The sequence below is a fragment of the Diabrotica virgifera genome, chromosome 2 (assembly GCF_917563875.1).
Source record: "Diabrotica virgifera virgifera chromosome 2, PGI_DIABVI_V3a".
Taxonomy (NCBI): domain Eukaryota; kingdom Metazoa; phylum Arthropoda; class Insecta; order Coleoptera; family Chrysomelidae; genus Diabrotica; species Diabrotica virgifera.
The window spans coordinates 171,421,150-171,433,942 of record NC_065444.1 but is presented as its reverse complement, the minus strand read 5'-3'; the positions used below and the strand labels follow the sequence as shown (position 1 = coordinate 171,433,942).

Here is a 12,793-nt window from a genome sequence, read left to right as displayed (position 1 = left end):
TTCACGTCTTAAATCAATTATTTATCAAAAATACACTATCAATATTATTTAATTATAAACCCAAAATATTCCCGATGCCATGTCAAATATTTAAAATTGTCACTGTCTGACTGACAATATTCTATTCGACTGAGTTCGTTGTATGACAAAGATATATTTGGAAAATATTACCACGGACATTGTGTTCATTTTTTTCGAATCCTGAAAAAACCAATAAATATTTTTGAAAAATTTCAACGCAGAATGAAATAATTATTACCGAGGGCCGAAAGTCCCTTAGAATGAATAAAAAGTTTATTTTGAATGATATATTTGAAATTAAAAATCACACTAAATTTTCTCTTAGTTTTTCACCCCTGTAACTTATTAAAATAAACATTATAGAAGTTCTCAGGGACTTTCGACCCTCGCTAATAACGTAATCTTTCATTCTGCGTTTAAATTTTTCAAAAATACCTATTAGTTTTCTCAGGATTCGAAAAATGAATCCCATTTGAATAGCATTGGATCAGAAACTACGTACCCATTCCCTTAAAGTTTATGACACAACATTGGATGCTGTACGATGAAAGGATCAATGTGGTCTGGGTTTTACTTCTGTTTCAGGTATGTTTGCCGATTAATTTCCAGGTTATCCAGGTGGTTATCAAGGTTGTCAGGTATTGTTTAGGAATTTTTTATTCAGTGGTTTAACACACTTTTGCTGATGCGTAATGAAATTTGTAGGATAAAACGAATGAATTAAGAAAGCAGTTCTCAATAGTTACCTCCTCGGTTGCAGCAAATACTTGACAGGTGGTATATTTCTTTCTGGTTGTTCTTTTGGTAAATTTAGCAGGGGAAGTTCAACCATACCCAAAAAATCATCTCTAGTTAACCGATTTTCATCAAAAACTTGTAACACCAACTTGTGTTCTCCTGGTTTAACCTGAAAGTAAAAAAAACGTTAAGTTAAATAAAAATTATCTGTTCAAAATTAGGTCTTAAACGCTTTTCTTTAGTTCAATCGTTTGTGTCAAATCTTTAGACGTTAATTTGACTGTATTTTCTTCAATGCCAATTAATGAAAATTTGCAGACATATGCATTCGCGGGAACAATACACGAATAGTCAATAATGTTTTTTATGTTTATTAATTATTGTTTAAATAAAAAAAAAAACGATTTTAATGGAAAATGCTTAAATTTTCTTGTTTTTTATAATGAAGAAACTTGAAACTTTTACAGATTGTAGCTAATTATATGAACTATACATAATTTCACTTTTTACGTTAATTGTTTACGTTATGTTCCATAAATAAACAATAAAATTTCAAATTTTTTGCCGATTCCGACTAATTTTCATGTTTGTACAGCTGGTTCCAAAAAAAAACTGATACGACTCTTAAAGTGTATTTTGTAGAAAACTGAGCAGTGTACTTTCCTCTTCTTCTTCTTTTTGTTCTTGGTCTCGCTGCAAGGCAATTACCAGCACGATTTATAGGCGATCTTGATATAGTCTGGCTCTAAGCCATATCAAAATCGCTGACTATCTTCTTGTAAAAAGCTTTTGATGAGGTGTGATATAATGAATATTTAATTATATTTAATTTATTATATTTTGAAGGATAAATACTTATTATTTACATACTGTCACTGTCACTGCCAAATCTTAAAATTTGTCAGATAACTTCAACCTCAAAAAATGGCTGTTTGTTTGTTTATTTTATTATTTGTCTGTCATAATAAATATAATATAATGTCAGACCAATCATACACTGCTCAAAATGATCATATCTTACTAAATAAGAGTCGTATCAGTTTTTTTAAAAACCAGCTGTACATCATATGTTTTATACATATATTTTAATAAACATGACGATATATTAAGTTTGAAAAGTGTAAGACTAAAAAGTAAAAAAAAATATGGAAAAAAAAGTTTTAAGCAACGCTTTTCTTTAGTTACGATTGACTAAAATTAAAAATATTATAACAAATCAACTAAAAAGCAAAAAATAAAAAAAAATCTAACACATTCGATAAAGAAAAGCGTGGGGCGCGTCTTCATCGAATAAACGGTTTTCGCCCTACGCTTTTCTTTAACGAATGTGTTAGATTTTTTCAATTTTTTAACGAATGTGTGAGATTTTTGTACATTTAATCCGTCTAACAGTTTTTTTCGAATAATCCTTCGAGTTTGAATTTTTTTTATTTTTTGCTTTTTAGTTGATTTTTTATAAAATTTTTAATTTTAGTCAATCGTAACTAAAGAAAAGCGTTGCTTAAATTTTTTTTTCATATTTTTTTATTTAGTATACCACTTTTGAGATATATCGAAAAACGTAATAAAAGTATTTTGTTTTAGTAGACAAATTAAAAATCACACAGTATATTTTTTTCGTATTTCGTTTAGGCTATTACGCTTTTGTGGACTTGCCGATCATCACCATCTTCATGCTTGTAACAAATGAGTCTTATCTAGGATGATGCCTAGACGTTTAACCTCTGCTTTCCACTCAACTGCGCTCCCATCTATTGTTATCGTCGAAGGGTTAAGGGCTTCCTTTTTTTTGGTAAATTATATTAAGATGATTTTAGTAGAATTGAACTCGAGTACCACTTATTTACACCTTGTACTTATATAATAAGACCTCTCTTAATCGTGTCACAGGATTTTCAGATTGCTATGAAGTTGTCCAATTGTTGTGGCTGTCCAGAACTCCCATTGTATTGTGGACAGCCTCTCGTCGTTGCGTTGAGACGAAAAAAATATTTTATCCTTCTATCTCTACCATTCGTCTAAGGAGTAGCTGTGTCATCTACTTGGATGTCGTACTATCTATCTACCTTTTGTTGTATTCTTATAGTCGTAGTTTTTTGTAGTGTTGTCACATTCCCCTTCTATATCTTGAAATGGACACACCACTTATTATTTGAAATGGACACACTTACAACATCCTCCGAGCTCATTATCAAGTTTATCCAACGTCAGATTTTTCAAAAATTTGTAAGCATCTATGATAATAGTATTAGGTGAAGGTTATTCTTATTTCTGTAACATTAACTAGATAACACTATGTCTTTTTAAACCTTCCTCGTTTAATAAAACCGATAGCAGAACAGCACCAGAGGTAGTAACTAATTCATCTCGCTAATACAGTTCTTCTAATTGAGTTTTAAACCGAGTTTTGCTTAAAAATTAAAACTGTCTCCATGTTTCATTAAGAAATAAATCGGGGAACTGATGCTTGTAAGCAGGAAACTTCTCCGACATAAATAAATTAGAAGCAACTTAATGTCCGAAGAAGGTAGACCTTTGAAAGATCTGGAACTTTGAATAGGAACCTTTAAGTCGTTGTCTAATTCGGCGCTAAAATTGACCAGCTTCTTAAATATGCCTCTATTTTCTGAATTTTCTTTTTCGTCGTGACCTCTTAAAGCTAACTCGAAAGCTCCACAAAATCTTATAAAATTTGTAGTTTTTTTTCTAACGAAAAACCACCAAAAAAGTTTTTTAAGATGCTAATTTGATTCATTGTCAATTATTAATAAATTAAATCTAAGAAATAATCAAAATATTATTTATAATACACCGACGATCATGATGCACTAAAGTTTAATTCTAAAAATACAAAAACTTTTTAACAGAAAATAGACATAATAAAAGTGACAAGCCAGCACGTAAAGAAATTCGAAATAAATAGATACCCTCGTGCCCGGCACAAAGATTCTCATTTGAAGGTACTTATACTAATAGTCCAATACAGCTCTTTCTCTGTAACTTACATAGAATGCTCGTGAAATCTTTGTCTTTTCAGACGTGCCAGTACTGATTTCGGTACAACATTCTCCTGTCGAATAATCTCCCCTGTAAAGCCTGGGTTTCCTCGAAAGCGGCACCGACTAACAGCGACCGTAGCACTGCGATGAATTACGTCAGATTACGGTGAAAAATTCAAGGTTCTTCACTGGGGCAATGGAATGTGCAAGCTCAGCAAGCGGTGGCTTCCAACGCATCCTTGGAGACCAACGCTATTATTTTGCATGGTACAGTTTTTTATGATGTCATTCATCGCAGTGTTACGATCGGAGGTTGTCGGCACCGCTTTCGAGGAAACCAGCGCTTAAGTGGCAGGGATTGTACTACGCACAAGGTTGCCAGATTTTATATAATTTATGAAGATAATAAGAAATACAAACAAAAAAATTAACAAGCATTAAAAGGTTTTGAAGATCAAAAATATGTTTCTGCATAGTTAGCAAGGTAGTGCCATGACTCTATGGCACTACCTCACGGGCCGCCACTGACTGAGTGGATCCACATAGTGGCGGTTTTGTAGCCCCAATGATTTTGCAATGGACGCCACAGTGGCCACCAGAGACATGTTAACCATAGACGAGGCTAGTCATATGCCACTCAATGCATAGGGGTGTAACGCCGATATCAAGGACGCCATTGGTCAATATTCATTTTGAGTGGTCTAGCCATCTTTGTCCGTCATATGAGCGGTATCGCTTAGTAAAAAGAGATAGATAGACCACCGATCGACTGCTGCGCGTTACGCTTTTTTGCTCAGTATGCCTTGTCTACGGTTAACATGTCTCTGGTGGTCACTGTCGCCGATCCTCGCCACTGTGGCGTCCATTACAAAATCATTGGGGCTACAAAATCGCCTGCTTAAGCCACTTTGTGGATCCACAGAGTAGCGCTGCAGAGTGGTTCGTCTGTTTTTGCGACTCGACTGTCTCGTACGCATACTTCAAATCTAGACCAATCGCTCCATTGTATCGCATCCCATTGCTGAAAAGTCCAGTCCTTATGTTCTTTGGCCCATTTTACCTTATTTTCCTTTTGTTGTGACGTCAAGAGGCTTTTCTTTAGCCTGTAACAAAATACGAATTCTCGGTACGGTTTTAGTTATTTGTTTAACCAATTTTTTTCACTAATTCTTAATGCTCTTCTATTGCTGTCAGTAATTTTCTTTTTCCCCTATTTCGAAGATTTCCGGCAAGTGAATCTGTAGTTTTATATCTTCTTACTATATTTCTTACACTGTACCGTGAAAATTGTAATAAATCTAAAAGCACCCCGCAACACTCCTTATGGAAAAGTGATCCCGGTCAAATTTAACGAAACTTTGGTAAATGATAGTCCTCAGTGAGTAGATTAAGAAAGTTCATGACACCTAGGTCTGAAAAATTATTATTCTTGAGCTACAGCCTTCTGAAGTTCTTAAATTTAGGTACTCGGTTTACGTTAAGTGCACTAATTCACGGTCTAGTGAATGAAAATATCTATTACTTAAAGAACACAGACTTATTTTCTTCATGCATATTTGCGTGTTGCATATGAATTCGTGGTCAAAAATAGATGCATCGTATTTTAGTCTTCAGAAAACCTCCGAAAAGTCCTCAGAAAACTGAAGAAGTGCGATAGAAAATGTGCTGCTAGAGTGACATAACAATTATCATGTTTTCATGAATGCTTCACACTTATCCAATACCAGCATAGCTGCAGTTACACCTTATCTTTAGAAAACTATTGAACAGTGGCGGATTTAGGGGGGAATAGGGGAATTCCCCTAGTAACACGGTCCAGAATTAAAGAAAAAATTGTTTGAAACCTGATTATTACACGTTGAAATATGTTAGCTTACATGCAACTTACTACAGACGGACAAATTCAACCCAATTAACTCGACAGTTAGAAAAATAAAGGGAACTTATTGCACATGTTATTACCTGTGTTTTTTTATGTAGTATCTATTTTATATATTTTGGGGTTGGTGTTTTATTGGAAGTCGCTCCCCTCCCACAAGGCAAATGTTCCGTCATTGCTACTGAAGTATCCCGATAGGTCGTTAGTTAACACAACATAAAATATGATGCATCTAACCAAAATCAGCAAAATCTTAACGTACAGATAGTCAAAGATAACATAAACCCGATTTTTCCATAGAAGATTGTAATTAACATTTCGCGTTTACCTATTACCATGTAAGTACTTTGTTTTTTCTTTTCGTATTGAGATCAAGTTCATTTAATCTACTCATATCTGATATGCTGGATATTATCATTTGCAAGATATTTGCAAAAACTACTGCCTCGTCGGCATATCTAATGATTTTTAGAGGCACTCTATTCTGCATGCGTGAAAACGTGAGATTTCTTGTTCTACTCTAGCAGCACTTATTGTGGTTGTTCCTAAATTTTCTGAAGGCGCTTCAGTAGCAGTGGCGGAACATTTGCCATGGGAGAGGGGAGCGACTTCCAATAAAACACCAACCCCTAAATACATAAAATAGATAAACCCAAACTACAAGACATAGATAATAACATGTGCAATAAATTCCCTTAATATTCCTAACCGTCGAGTTAATTGGGTTGAATTTGTCTGTCTGTAGTAAGTTTCATGTCAGCTAATATATTTTTTTTGTTTCATAATTTTTATATTTAGTTCTGGAACGTGTTACGGAGGGAATTACCCTATTCACCTCTAGATTCGCCGCTATTCAGTAGTTTTCTAAAGATAAGGCGGAACTGCAGCTATGCTGGTATTGGATAAGTCTGAACCATTCATGAAAACATAATTCGTATGTCGCTGTAGCAACGCATTTTCTATCGCACTTCTTCAGTTTTCTGAGTACCTTTCGGAGATTTTCTGAAGACTAAAATACGATTAATCTATTTTTAACCACGAATTAATATGCAACACGCAAATCTGCATGACGAAAATGAGTCTCTCTTCTTTAAATAATAGATGTATTTTCATTCACTTGACCGTGAATTAGTGCACTTAACGTAAACCGGGTACCTGAATTTAAGAACTTCAGAAGGCTGTAGCTCGAGAATAATAGTTTTTCAGACCTAGGTGCCATGAACTTTTTTAATCTATTCACTGAGAATTATCATTGACCAAAGTTTCGTTAAATTTGACCGGGACCACTTTTCCATAAGGAGTGTTGCGGGGTCCTTTCCGAGGTTGATTTTCGAAAATTCAAAATCTAATAATTTAACAAATTTTGTCACGGATAATATTTCCTCTATCCATTTTCACGTCAAAATTTATAAAATGCATTTAACAGGTTGTGTATGTGATTATTCATTTGATTTGTTAAAACTGCCTTCAGTTCTAACCTACTCATAACAAAATTACATTGGATTTATTATTATTATTATAATGACAATATTATAGCGAAAGTTATAAAAATAACCCATTAAATTGTTTTGTTTTTCTATTGCAAGTCATTAAAACTTCCATGTTAATTAACTTGAGAACCAACAAAAGCATATACTTAATTTTATTATAATATTATGCACTGAAAAAAAAAAAAAAACGTAATTTGAATAGTTGGGCCAACTGAGATCGAAAGTGGCTCGTATTTCATTCTATAATCAGTAGTAATTGCACAAGAGCTCTGAAATTATTGAATTTTTCCCGAGTGACACTTTGACAGTTTTAATTTCACGAGCCGAAGGCGAGTGAAATTATGTCAAAGTGTCACGAGAGCAAAAATTCTATATTAATTTCAGAGGTCGAGTGCAATTTGTTGCGATTATTTCATGAATAAAACTGTTCAAAACCAAAATTTTATTGTAATTTATTTATGTAAGTACCATTAAACACACAGTTTTTATAAATATTTGACGATTGAAACAGTGGCGTAGCGTGAGTGTCGGCCGCCCGGGGCGGAAGATAATTTTGCCGCCCTCTTATTTAGGTATTTTAATTTATTGTATACTATACATTACATAATTAATTATAGAGAACTTTTCGGCGAGAACAGTCATCATTATTTTGCATTATACAGGTTGGATTAAATAAAAAATTTATCCAAGTTTTACAATCACGTTTATTAATACAAAAATTCTTTTACTTAACCAATTAGATACATTGATATAACTTAGGTACCCATTACTTAAGATTAGGTAGGCACACCTTGACGATCGACAAAATTAAATAAAATCAATTTTTAATTAGAATTAGAACGATACTATAATGTTATATTTTTATTGAAAGTTATTATATGAGTATTTGTTAGAATTAAAAACAAAACCCCCGTCTTCAATTAAAAATTTATACGTCTACTTTTTTAAGAGCAATGTATTTTATTGCTCCGTCAATGTCTATCGGATCACACACCTCTTGCTCAATAGACAAAATAGCCAAACTAGTTAGTCTTAGAGTACTCATTGTCGATCTTAAATCATTTTTAATCAATTTCAATTTTGAAAAACTCATCTCACAGCTGGCATTGCTTATAGCAACTGTGAAAAATATTCGGAACATTATTAAAATATTGGGCAGAGTATCTTCCAACTTGGATTTAACCATAAATTTAAATAATTCGAGTGAGTCTGCATTAATCAATTTCGTTGCCTGTAGCAGCAACGAAAGTCCGCAGTCGAATTTTTTCCAGCTTGAAACCCTTTTCGTCAATTTCGTCAGATGCGTAGTCTAGGTCTAGATTACATTCAGTGTTGTCTGGATCTAATAATATAACCGGCGTTAGATAAAAAAACTTATCCGTTGAATTCTGTAGCTGTTGAGAACGCTCACGAATTTCTACAATAACTCTATCTAACAAAGAAAACAGCTTTCGTTTCAACTCATTTTCACAAGATAAGTTAGCACCTCTGTTCCGTCATCAAAAATACTTATGTTTTCTTGTTATGCGCCTACGAGGTTTTATGGAAATTAAAAGTTCTTCACACATATTTTTGCATAACCTACAGCGCCATTTGCCCATTCCTCTGTTTTCTCTGTCAATATCATCTTTATTTTCTCAATATTTACTTTCTGAGCGCACAATCTTATGCCAAGTCCCCTTGTTTGTAAATATTTTTGTGCATCATTCACTTCATGTAGCACAGGTTGCCACAGGCCCAAAAAACAAAGAAAGGAAAATGACTGCATCGAAACTAGTAAAGCACCTGCATCTCTTCTAGTGTTTAAGCTTTTACCTGCCTCTGTCAGTTTTTCCAAAGTGACGAGAATGTCTTGAATCCTTCTTTTGCCTGTAGCTGCTATCAGCAGAACTTCCCAACGATGTGTCGATGAGGAAAAAAAAAGAATAGTAACGTTCTAAAGTGCCGAAAAAAGTTGTGCTAATTGTTAGTCATAAACGGGGAATTTCCACAAGACAGTATAGACGTTGTTGCCAGTCGCTACAAAATATTAGTCAAAGAAAAGGAATTCCCCGAATTCGTCACAAAATAAGTAATGAAAAATTACGTGCTTCTTTCAATCGGTCCAAATTTGCAGTTGCGATAAAAATGTAAAATGGTTCAAATATTTACAAAATATTTTTATTATTTATTGTTAAATTTTTGCCGCCCCCTAAAAAGTGCCGCCCGGGGCGGAACGCCCCTGCCGCCCCTACTACGCTACGCCACTGGATTGAAAGTCATCACTTTTATAATTTTTAAAACATTAATTGTCATTAATGTCACTGAATGTATTTTTTCGTAGCAACGAAGGGCATCTGACGTAATATACTTAACGACGGGAGATTATCAAAAATTATCGATTTAATTCAGATTTCTGTAGCTTTCTATTGGTCAGAATCTCCTATTAATGAAATAATCGCATTAATACGGTTTCTGTCGACTTTCCCGCTTGATAAGCACGCTTACAAAAATGAAAAGACCTCTGACCACAGTTACTGTTCTAATATAATAATTATGTATTTCGTATATTCCAGGAACACTTTTACTTCCTGGAAAGTGAGTTTCTAGTAACAGCATGACCCTTTCCTCCTCACTATCTGTGAAACTAGCATCTGATTTACATAGCGCTACGACATTGTCAAGGCTACCCCTTGTTACAATGGGCGTCGACTGTCGACTGCCGGAATAAGTTTATTTCTTTGCAAAATTTTCTGAAACTATTCTAGATGTAGATCTGCTAGTCTACGTTGTACACTTGGCTCTGTTAAATAGTTTTCGTGTTTCGACAGATGATTGTTCTACCAGTTGTATGGCGGTTATTTTTGCTTGGTCGAAATGGCCAACTTTATATTTATTTCGGTAATATTTTGCTCCAGTCGCAAATGGTGCATGACCCGTCTGGTAGTCTGGACGCTACGTAGGTTCGCCTTCTGAATGATTTTATATTTTTCGCAGTCTGCTTTCTTCGGATTCCTACTTATCCTTGGCTTAAGTGCAGAAAACGCCAAGACACTCCAAGCATCTCTGCAAAAAGCTTATCCGGAGCTTAAAGAATGAAACTGAAGAACATGATGCTTTTGACCTTGGTAAGGTCATCATACCAACTACTTTTCGGAGGAGAATTGATGGAATACAAACTAGATGTACTTTCCATGAGAAAATTACAAACATGTACGAACCTGCAACTACTCCCCAAAACATTGTGAGTTTAAACGACCACAATATATACTGTGGTCGTTTAGGTGACAGTTTGAACACCTTTAATATTGTTACTGTTATTATTATAGTTACTGTTATTGTTACTGCTTACTGTTTGTCGGTTTGACCTTTAATATTGCCCGAGTCTCAAAACGTAAATAAATTTTAATAAGTGCTTTTTGAAGTGAATACTTTTTATCGCTCGGTATTGAATTTTGACGGGAGTAAAATTGCATTTGGCGTCATTCAAAAATCGTGCCGTGAGTGGTAACCTTGCGGCATACTGTCATATACGTATTTATACACTTATTATTTATTTATTTATATTTTAAACAATTATATAGATACGTTATATAATGTTTTTAAAATTGAATAAAGAAATCATTTATTTATATTATATTATAGATATTAATAATAAATTATAATGTGTACATATCAAAAAAGCATATACTTATACGTTGTTTTTATTTGAGTTTGACATCAAAGTCAAAGTAAATTTTAAAATAGGTATTAATAAACTACACTGCGGTGCAAAAAAAATCGATCCAATAAAAATTTGGTCATTTTTGATGTTTTGCATTTCCTAAACCTGTTGTCCAATTTAAGTGATTTTTTACCACATTATAGCCTTATCCATTGACAATATCGATGTAATAATATTGTTGCTAGACAGTTAAACTCTCATTGTATACCGGGTGTACGAATCAAACTATGTTTTTTTCTCAAAGTTCGCATCACCCTGTGGACTATTTTAGCATTTATAAAATACTGAAATTAAAACCCAACTATAGCCTCAGGTTTTCGTAACATTTTGTCTGTCGATTCATTCGCTTATGTTGAATAATAAAAAAGTTAGGTACTTTAACAACTGGCCATGTTCGTCATCAGTACAGGGTGTTTCTAAATAAGTGCGACAAACTTTAAGGGGTAATTTTACATGAGAAAATAGTGACAATTTGTTTTATAATCATATGTCCGCAAACGCTTCGTTTCCGAGATACGGGATGTCCAATTTTGTTTTTACAAACTGACGATTTATTTATTGCTTTAAAACCAGTTGAGATATGCAGATTACATTCGGTGGGTTTTAAAACGTAGTTATTGCACATTTTTTGACATACAATTAAGAATTTTATATTCACCATTGGCGTGCGTACGGGTAATATTATCGGTCATAATACCCGTTTGCGCGCCACTGGTGAATATTAAATTCTTAATTGTATGTCAAAAAATGTGCAAGAACTACGTCTTAAAACCCACCAAATTGTATTTGCACATCTCAACTGGTTTTAAAGCAATAAGTAAATCATCAGTTTGTAAAAAAAATTGAACATCCCGTATTTCGGAAACGAAGCGTTTGCGGACATATGATTATAAAGCAAATTGTCATTATTTTCTCATGTACAATAACCCCTTAAAGTTTTGTGCAAATATTTTAGAAACACCCTGTACTGATGACGAACATGGCCAGTTGTTAAAGTACCTAACTTTTTTATTATCCAACATAAGCGAATGAATCGAAAGACAAAATGTTAAGAAAACCTGAGGCTATAGTTGGGTTTTAATTTCAGTATTTTATAAATGCCAGAATAGTCCACAGGGTGATGCGAACTTTGAGAAAAAAACATAGTTTGATTCGTACACCCGGTATACAATGATAGTTTGACTGTCTAGCAACAATATTATTACAGAGATATTGTCAATGAATAAGGCTATAACGTGGTAAAACGTCACTTAAATCGGACAACAGGTTTAGGAAATTCAAAACATCAAAAATGACCAAATTTTTAGTGGATCGATTTTTTTGCACCGCAGTGTATTATCATTTGATAATGAATTTAATTATTATATAAAATAAATAGGATGTTTAAAAATACCATTTGAGTATATGTAGTTTGAAAGGAATTAATTAACAACTAATGTTAAATAGGTTCTGTTTACATTATTTATAAAGGACTCTCACTTAAACGGGAGTAAATAGAAAACTGACTCTTCCATCTATTTCAAATCTAATCGTATGGAATCAAATCGAATAAAATCGAATATATAAGAAGTATTCACCTCTGTCGGCCCTTCGCAAGTGTTACTCTCTCTTTTTTGGTTTATAATTACTTACCCTAAATATAAATTCCTCATTCCACTCAGGACTAAGAGTCTGGAAAATAAAAAATTATTATTAGTGTTAGTATTAATAGATCCTACTGAAGTTTATATTCTATTAACGACGTTCTACACTTTCGGCAAAGAATTAAGGATTTGCATGAAATTTTAGTATGTTATAGTTTACTTCAAAAAACTAAGACTTGATTTTTTAAAAATTGTTTTACCGTGCCGTTTCATTACTATTAACGGTCAAAGTTAAGTTTTAACATAGGCTCTTATGGGAATTCTTAAAAAGTTAATAACTTTTGACCCAAATTTACGATTTATAATTATTTGTGCTTAAA

The 12,793-nt window shown here is 33.4% G+C and overlaps 1 protein-coding gene across 3 annotated transcripts in view; it reads right to left on the bottom strand.

Moving 5' to 3' along the window:
* The window catches only part of LOC114332529 (E3 ubiquitin-protein ligase Nedd-4), a 209,835-nt gene that overhangs the window by 137,750 nt on the left and 59,292 nt on the right, over window positions 1-12,793 (bottom strand). For all 3 annotated transcript variants that reach the window (XM_028282340.2, XM_028282342.2, XM_028282341.2), the window contains exons 4-5: window positions 12,463-12,501; window positions 768-928 (exon numbers count right to left, since the gene is read on the bottom strand). In XM_028282340.2, coding sequence (XP_028138141.2) covers window positions 768-928; window positions 12,463-12,501 — 200 coding nt within the window. The remainder of the gene's footprint in view (window positions 1-767; window positions 929-12,462; window positions 12,502-12,793) is intronic.